Here is a 9,373-nt window from a genome sequence, read left to right as displayed (position 1 = left end):
TCCTTTTTCTTCATCCCCTCCTCCATTGTTTGATGTCTATATGGCTTCTTCTTCTTGTGAGCAATTACACGTTTCTCCACAAGAGAAAGGCTTGCTTCTTCCTCCTTGTTCTTTATTTGCACAAGAGCATATTTTTTGAGGCTTCTTAATGCCCGCTTAATCACTCTTCCTCCTCCTATACATAAGAAACTTTCTAAACATGATATACAAAAGCAATTTTTCTATGCATATTATCAAGTGCTCTACCAATCCACTATTGAATGTAAGGCCTTAAAGGATAAAATACAACTTCATAAATTGGGTATCATCAATCATTCCTCTATTGATACACCTGCTACTTCTTCTTTGCATGACAAGTGATATCGAGGTTTACTACTATCCTACTTTTTCTACATGCTAAGCATTGTCTCATGGGGAACTCTTGCATGTCCTTTCTCGTATTGTGTCCCTCATCACTATGTGGAATTTGTAGAATCTTTTCCATTCATGGTGGTACAATGTTGTATGCAACCATACTTTCTCTATGGTGGAAAAACAATAGTCTCTATCATAGTTGTCCACTCCTATATGGTTGGGGAAAGTGACAACTTATTTTGGGAGGTGTACATCCCTCTTAAGGATTCACTCTTTGCTTTCTTCCCCTCTTATTTTTCTTAAAACATTAGCATAGTCAATATCCTAATATTTTAAGGGGTACATACATATTTCCTCTCACTTGTGCATTCTTACATATAACATGTCTCTTTTTTCCTACAATGGTGTATGTTTATTTCTCACCCGTCGTGGTGGTTGTCTATTTGTTGCCTACTATATCGAGTGTCTATTTTTTCCCTTTGTAGTTCTTATCAAAATCTATCATGTCTATAGCATTTTTCCTCCATAGTTGGGTTGGTCCTACCTTATGTCTGTATTGGCTATCCTCCATAGTGGGGCTAGTCCTACCTCATGTTTGTAGGGTATTTCCTCCATATAATGGTTGTTCATACCTTATGCTTGTAGTGGCCTTCCTCCATAGTGGGGTTGATCCTAACTACTGTTTATTTATTTCTGTTATAGTGCCTTTCCTTCGCAAGGAGGTTGGTCCTACTAAACTGTGATCACCTAGCATTACACAACTTGCTAGACTATGATATGTCCTTTTAATCATTATTATTTGAATGACCCCTAGCAATAGAGTAAGCTAGTGCCTAAGTCATGTACTATCTCTTTGACATTGGTTACTTCCCTATCTTCTGGGTGCATTCTTCCTTGAAGCAATCAATCATGAAATTCTTCTCTTCATTTTAGAATTCTTCTAGGTTATATTTCTAATGTATTTTGGGGACAATGCATAGTACTGAGACAACCTCTTACATCAAGGTCTCTTTCACTTTGTTGAATACAAAAAAATGTATTTTGTTTTTGTGTGTCAATATCCATGTCCTTGGTAGTATATCTACAATGTGTTTATCATTTTCTGATCCCTATGGCTTTGTGTATTTCATGTTCTAATATTGTTGTCTTGTGTAGATTTTTCTATCTAATATATTTGTTTTGTAGGTCTTTACCCCGAGGAAATGCATCCTCAACTTGAAGGGCTATCTACTTCCTCTACAATATCCTTTTGGCATCATGATGTTATTTATTTTCAGTAGCTTTCCTTTAGCATACATATTCATGCAATTTCATAAGCTCACTAAAGTGTGAGCAAAATGTAGAGTCAAAAATTAAATACCCCATTGCAATTTCATCTACACTTTTGAATCTATTTTAGTGTCCATTCCCCTAGCATTTATGTAGGTCCATTTGAGCCCTTATGTCAAAACTTTCCCTCTTAGGATGCTTAGGACATCTTTTGAACAACTACCTTCTTGCATCAGTTTTGTGTTAACCGAGCGATTTTCTTGTCTCTCATCAGTTTTTAGCATGATTCATCTATATATGTTAGTGCGTTGTGTAGACGTCTTCAAGTTGCTCTAGTGTCTTGTGACATTTTAACATTCAAAGGTCATTTCTGAGCATTTTGCCACTTGTCACCTACCTAGGTGAGTGCAATCCACTCAAGGTGATTTGTAACGACTCGACAACCCTTTCTTTCCCTCTTTTTCTCACTTTTTAATCCAATCTTTCACTCCACACAAACTCTCTTGGTTCTCTACTGGACGTTTTCTAGCTCTCTCTCTCTCTCTCTCTCTCTCTCTCTCTCTCTTTCTGTGTGTGTGTGTGTGTGTGTGTGTGTGTGTGTGTGTGTCTAGCTTGCACAACTTTCTACAACAATCTTAAGCTCTCACAATAGTCTTTACAACTCTCTTAGTTTTTTCAAGCCTTGTTGGTAATATATTTCTACTTGTCTTGTCTCTTTGAGCATTCTAGGATGCATCACATTTCTTGTCTATTAACTTATTTATCTGTCTATTTGTCTTTTGATCTATCTATCTATCTAGTTGTTATGGAGGTGGAAACACAAAAACAAGAACTTAACTAGGGCAAGTCTCCAAATAGCCCCAAACATTTTTCCTCTTCTTTCCATGTGCAAGTATTTGAAGGCATTCGACTGCACATAGGTTTTTTTGTGTTAATCTATTTTGTTTCTTTCATTTAATCACTTAAATCTTATTATTTGGTTGATTTTTTTTATCTCTGTTATCATGTTTCTCACATCTAGATTTTGCAAGTTAGCTGAAGTAAACATTTGAGTTTTTGTGTTCTCTTTGCATCTTTTCTATTTCAGTCCTTACAAGTTTACAACGTGTCACATAGACATCTATGAACCCGATTGGCGTCCTTGGTCGAGATGCTCAGATTTGAACCAAAGATCCTTTGTTATCTACACCTTCCATATTTGTAGTCGAAAACTTCATTTTATTAATCTATTATTAAATATCTTCAATTTATCTAGTTGAGATATTTGAATGTATGTAGTGAAATTTTCTCTTAAAGGAACATAGTTTTTCTTTTGCAAGGTCACATTTCCTCCATTACAAAGGTATCCCTAGTGCACATCTTGTGTCATCCTTATGATATGTTTATCTATTTTTTTTCATTATGAATTCTAGATACTTGTTTGTATATTTTCTCTCTTGATGTTAAGATATTTTTTTAGCATGTGGAAAGTTTGACAATTTGTCACTCCTCTTCTTAGATGGAAATGATATCTCTTAGACATATTATGAACTTCTCTTCATAATTTGTATGGTTGATTAGATTGATCTACATGCATGCAAAACCTTTAGCTCTTTATACTTAATTGTGTAATAAGATCTTATTTAAAAGAGGCAACACAAAATTCAAGGGTATTGAGATTTCATAATATTAACTTAGAAAAGTGACATACAACTTAAGTATGATCAATCAAATTATCTAGCACTTTTATTGACGACATTCATAAAATCAAAGACTCACTTCCTTTAGTTGTAGAGTTAATACTTTCTACTCCCATTGCGAGCAATTTTTTAAGATTAGAGGTAGTCTCCATAGTAATATAATATTAAAAAATTTCCCCTCAAGCTACTCTATTTAAAGCTTCTCCTCTAATACAAATTCAACAAAGGATTTATATAAAATGGACAGTGAATTAGTTTGAGCCTTAGCAGCTTAACTTGAGCCTTGACATTTGGAAATCAAAAGCAAAAGCTATTGCTCAAATTTTAGCTTTGAAGATTACACACTACAAAATTGATGCAGGGGATGACTTACTTTTCTTATCACTCAAGCTATCAAATGTATGTTTTGTCACAAATTGAAGGCTATTAAACATGCATTTTAGACTTGTAAGGATGTACAACAAATATGACACATAATTATGACTTCACTTCTTTTAAGGCTATTTTGCTCATAAAATAGAAGATATCAACATAATTGTTTCAATGTATTTTTTTCTTAATATTGTATCTGTAGAAATGGTTATGCATGATCTTTTCTCCAATTATATTTTGTAACTATTAACTCTAATAAAAACTCTTCAAAAAATTTAAAAACCAAAATTCTATCCCAATTAATAGCTCCTATAAAATCATTTAAAAATTATCTTAATATTAAGAGTTATTATAAAAAATCATATGCCATCTACCATCGAAAAGATTACATATAATTTCTTATTACACTATATAAACAACCTTCCAATTATTTCTTTTCAAGGTTTCTTGATTTGCATTTTCCAATTTAAAAAAAAAAAGCCTTTATCGCCCGACGGAAATGTCCAACGAATCATTCGAGAATATTCTTGGCATTTCGCAACATATACTGTTGGAAGACCCCATTCCAACCACGAAAAGTAAAAAAAAGCGCAGAAGCGTGCTCGTGCCCAATGACTCATCTCAGCGTCAGCAAGTGGATTTAAATTAAGCCTATAAAAAACTAATTTCCCCAGTAATGAGGAAGCATGCAAAAATTAAAAATAGTCCGACAGGAAAGCCATTTGTACTAAAAAATTCGACGCCAAATGGGGAAAGCTTAAAAAATTCATAAAGTTGTCGTGTCTAATCATCTCTGAGTAGATCTACGGATGTTTCTGAGTGTAAAATTGTGAGATTGTTGCATCTTGGCAGAGTTTGAGGCTTCGAATTGGAAGGAAGTTCATTTATCTGCAAATTGGGAGCGAGTCGGCGAATTTTCAATGCCTATCTTATCTGGTAGGTTATCCGAACGTTTTCAGTGAATTCTTTCTTATTTTAGAGGTTTAAGTTGAAGTTTCTCCGCTAAAGTTGATTTAAAACTGTTTAGGAGGTTGCTTAGAATTTATTTTTCTTGGATGAGTATAGAAATCCTTTTCAGGAGGAATGGAAAATGTTTCTTTCGGTTAGTAAGACACTTTTAAGAACTTGATCTTTTTCTTTTGGTTGATTTCTCGTGGGGCATTTTTGCTGGCTTTTTAGAAATTGGCAAATGTTATACGCTGAGATACTTTTGTAGGATAATCGCTTCTTGAAAATTAGGATGTCTTGTCCTCATTTTTATTAATTTGAATTTTTTGAAGAATTCGCGTAACATTCATTCGTTACGGTTTTTTGTACCGGAAGAATTTCTGAAGAATTCCCAAATCTTATTGGAAGAGTTTGTTCATTTTCCTCGATTTGATATTTGATTTTGTGTATTGTATGTTTAACACCACGTTTTTCCTGGAAATTTTGAATAATTTCTGAAGAATGTAAATCTTTTTTTAGTGAATCTGCTTGAAATTTTGAGTTTTCTGTCGAAATTTTGTCTCTTGTACGCGCAAGAGCACATTTATGCCCGAAGTTTCTGAATGATCTACAAATTTTTAGCGAATTTGTGAAGAATCTACACGTTTTCTTTAGTTTTTTAAAGTTGATTCGAATTAATTTCGAGAATTTTGTAAATGTGAGTTATACCACTTTTTTTGCTGAGAATTTATACAATTTCTGAAGATTCTGCAAATCCTAGTTATTTTTTGAAAGAACTTTAAGTTGTTTCTTGGAAGAGTAAATTTTCCTAAATGGGCAGGACTTTTCTGTTATTATCAATTACAGGTGAAATATTGCTCGATGCAGATAGTCTGTTACAAGAATTTTAGTCTGTGCAGTTATTTCTCTCTTTTTTCCACCCTTTTCAGTTTAATGTTTTTTCTATATTAATATTTTTTAAGTTCCAAGGAATTATTCAACTTTTGAGTTGTTTAAAATTGTGCATTCTTACAAATTTCATCTGCTTTTTTGTTTTGAAGTTCTTAACCTTAATTGTAAACAGTTACAGTTATTCCTTCTCCAATGCTGGAGGTTTCCAAATCTAACGAATTTACTCAATTAAAAAATATATATTTCAAAACAATTTTGATTCAATAAAACTTTCCAAATTTTGTAATTTTCCTAAAATGGAATTTTCTGTAGGAAATGCTATCACTGCTCATATTTAAAAGACCTCTGCTTCTTTTTCTGAATCTTTCAAGTTTTTTGAAAAATTGAAAAGTTCCCTTTCCTCAGAACAGTTCTCTTCATCTGCTTTTTTGTTATCAGGTTCTTGTCTTTATTGTAAACAGTTACTGACTTACAGTTATTCTTTCTCCAATGCTGGAGGTTTCCACATTTAACGAATCTACTCATTTTAAAAACTATATATTTTAAAACAATTTTGATCCAATAGAACTTTTTAAAATGTCATTTGCCTAGAATGGATTTTTCTGTAGGATTGCTGCCACCATTCCTCACATTTAAAAAACCTCTGCTTCTTTTCCCGAATCTTGATAGTTTTTTGAAAATTTCTGAAGTTCCTTTTTCCTCACAACAGTTCCATCAGAGATTGAAAATAAAATAACAGTTAGCTTTTTTTTTTCTGCTGCAGCAATGTTTCCACAGGGACCAAATTTAGATGCTGCTGCAACAAAAGCAGCTAGCGCCCTTTCAAATATGAATATCTCATATGCAGGCCCGCGGATGGCTCAAATTTTGGGTGGTAAGTTCTTTAATGTTCTGATTTGGAAGCTTAATATCTATGGTTTCTGCGTTCTGCATACTAACTTTAAGTAAGATTCATGTCCTATGAGGGCAATGCAAATTTTAGTTCTGATTGATGTTTCTACTCATTCCAACTTCCCTCGAACAGATAAAAAACTAGGTGGGCAGCAATCACTTGCTATTATAGGGCATCGTGGTTCTGGCAAGAACAAAGTTATTATCAGTGGAGAGGCTCCTAACACACGACCATCTGTTATGGAAAATACTATAAAATCTCTGGTGCAAGCTGGAGAGAATGGTGCGGATTTTGTCGAATTTGATGTACAGGTAAGTCTTTCCTGTCTTCCTGTGGCGTACTCTGTTGTTTTTCACTTTTCATTTTATTTGAGGTTTTCTTTGTTTGCCTAAATGTATTGAATATAGATTGTGTCTAGTGTTATTTTAAAAAATTAAATTTGTGACAGGTGACCAAAGACGGCCATGCTGTAATCTTCCATGATGACCACATCATAATAGACAACAAGGTGCATTGCTGTCCACTTTTTTTCTATTCCATACAGATTATGTATTTGTTAAAAGGTCTCTCATGGTCTGAAGATTTTATATTTATATATGTGATGATGGGTTTCAAATTACTCAAGTGTCAGCATCTGGTATTGATCCATCTAGCAGGAGTAGGGACCTTGTGGAACTTGGCCAACTCTTTTGTTTCTTGAACATTCTAACTTTTCCTTTGTTATTATCCTTGTTTCAGGGATTACATTGTGCGAGGTGCATTGGAGACCTGGGACTCCGACAACTACCGTTGTTTCTAGGCCATTCTAACTTTTTTCCTTTGCTTTTCAGGGGTCTTATATTGCAAGGCGTATTGGAGACCTTACTCTTGAAGAGTACCTTTCGTTAGGGTTTCAATCTGATGGTCTAGAGGTGAGCTACTTTTAGATGTTTGAGGTTTGTGGACGACATTAAAAGTTTTGGTAATGCAACATTCTGATAAACGTTGGTTTCTTGTGGTTTAGATCCAAATGCCTCTAGTTAGAAAAGCATCAGATGGCAGTATCTGTAGATGGATTGTAAATGTGCAAGACTGCTTGTGTACTCTTAAGGATGCATTTGAGAAAATCCCTCTTTCTGTTGGATTCAACATAGAGTTGAAATTCGATGACGAAGCTGAGGTCCCTCAAGCAGATCTCCAAAGGGTGATTTCTGTAGTTCTAAGGGTAGGGTGATCTTTGTATGTCTGCATTGGCCATTTGCCTCTTGTTCTTATTTTATATGCTTTTAACCCCAATTTTGTTTCTAGGAAGTGGAAATGTATGGAAAGGGTAGAAAAGTTTTCTATTCTAGCTTTCACCCAGATGCAGTTGATTTAGTGCGAAAAATGCAAGCAGAATTCCCCGTAAGCACCTTTGAATTACTTGTCTATGATTTCTACATGATGAAGCATGAAGCAGGGATAGTTTGGTTTAGTGGTTCTTTCTACATAAGGTTCACCTCATATGACGAAGAATGTTTGCCTCAGCTTACAATCTGATGCTTGTGTGATTAGGTTCTCTTCTTAACAGACGGTGGTACTTATATCTACAAGGACGAAAGAAGAAATTCAATTGAAAGTGCAATCCGTCTTTGCCTTCAATGTATGTTTCTTTTTCAAAATCAATTCAGTTCTTCAGATGAGTTAATGAACAAATTTAATGTTGACAATTAGAACACACAACACAATACTTGTGAATGCAAAGTCCACAGCAACAGACCAAAAGGGGCATTTGCCTGTGCACCCGATTTGTTAATGGATCTTTACCACATTGGTGAGAGATGGCCTTGTAAGGAGTAATGAGCTGAGTGGATTGCTTTTTCCTTTGCAGGTGGGCTGCAAGGAATAGTGAGTGAAGTAAAAGCAATTTTAGAGAATCCTGGGTTAGTTTCTAAAGTTAAAGACGCCGGTCTATGCCTCCTCACTTATGGTGAACTGAAGTCAGTATAACTCCCTATGTTTTTTGTTTCTTGGTTTTCACTTTTCAACCATCAGTCCTCGCTTTCAATTTTACTTTTTTTTTTCTACATCGTTACTGAAGCTATTAACTGCTGCGATGGATGCACAGCAACTATGTTGAAGCTCTGCAAAAGCAAAAGGAAGTGAATGTTGATGGAGTGATAGTGGATCATGTGTTGGAGATAGTTACAGCGACTCAGAATGACACTAGTTTGTCAATAACATCACCATCCTCAGATAAAATGTCTTCAAGGGATCTTCCCGGTATCGTCAAAGCAGCTGCTTAGACTAGGATCCTGACGCTAAACTATTTTCCTTCACTAATCTAATGTCATGGAATCATCTTTACTTTGTCCTAGATTAACCTATAGTTGGGCTCTGTGTATCTCCCAAACAAAATCAAAAGTTGATTTAATCCCAGTAATGATGGTCACTGGTGGTGTGTGTACCTGGGACAAGCTAGAACTTAAAGTGGACCACTCATCCAGCTCATTATATAATGTTGCACGGCTTATGTAATAGTACACTTGGACACTGTCAATTATTTGGCATTTTCAATTTATTTCTTGGAAGAATTGATACATGGGATACAGGGAAAAGTTACGTCTCTTTTAAAATACGGTACAACCGTGTATGGATTAATGCACTTTCAAATATATAGATTGTATCGATAAGCACGACTATGATTTTTAAATACAGAGAACGAAACCCATGGCACGAGAAATGAGGCTTCGCCTTCACGGGAGTTTTAAATGCCCCAAAGCAATAAATAAAGAATTTTAGATTTTTTTGTTTGAAAACCGAGATGTATTACAAAATATGAATTCAAATTTACATAATAACAAAGATTTGATGCGTCTTGAGCCCTAATAAGAGATAGAGATACAAGAAAGAAAAGAAAATAAGGTTTAGCAAACTCGCTAAGAAAATAATTGTCGAAGTAACATTGCTGAAAATTGGAACAAATAATAATCAAATTAGTTGTAGGGAA

At 34.6% G+C, this 9,373-nt stretch overlaps 1 protein-coding gene across 1 annotated transcript; it reads left to right on the top strand.

Annotated features, from left to right (window-relative positions):
* Positions 1-4,257: 4,257 nt before the first annotated feature.
* On the top strand, positions 4,258-8,965 carry LOC131077966 (glycerophosphodiester phosphodiesterase GDPD2). Its single transcript, XM_058015574.2, has 10 exons — positions 4,258-4,610; positions 6,277-6,387; positions 6,538-6,716; positions 6,854-6,913; positions 7,236-7,316; positions 7,409-7,609; positions 7,693-7,788; positions 7,939-8,026; positions 8,255-8,363; positions 8,492-8,965. Exons 1-10 carry the CDS (start codon positions 4,595-4,597, stop codon positions 8,667-8,669), a joined length of 1,119 nt encoding a protein of 372 aa, XP_057871557.1. The 5' UTR covers positions 4,258-4,594; the 3' UTR covers positions 8,670-8,965.
* Positions 8,966-9,373: the final 408 nt, after the last annotated feature.

Source organism: Cryptomeria japonica, chromosome 5 (genome assembly GCF_030272615.1).
Source record: "Cryptomeria japonica chromosome 5, Sugi_1.0, whole genome shotgun sequence".
In the NCBI taxonomy this organism is placed as follows: Eukaryota; Viridiplantae; Streptophyta; class Pinopsida; order Cupressales; family Cupressaceae; genus Cryptomeria; species Cryptomeria japonica.
This window is presented reverse-complemented; position numbering and strand designations above follow the sequence as displayed.

Bases quoted from the DNA above. Each gene is read 5' to 3' on its own strand.
- LOC131077966 (XM_058015574.2), top strand. The intron at 7,610-7,692 runs GTAGGGTGATCT...TTTTGTTTCTAG, and splicing joins TGATTTCTGTAGTTCTAAGG to GAAGTGGAAATGTATGGAAA. The intron at 8,027-8,254 runs GTATGTTTCTTT...TTTCCTTTGCAG, and splicing joins AATCCGTCTTTGCCTTCAAT to GTGGGCTGCAAGGAATAGTG.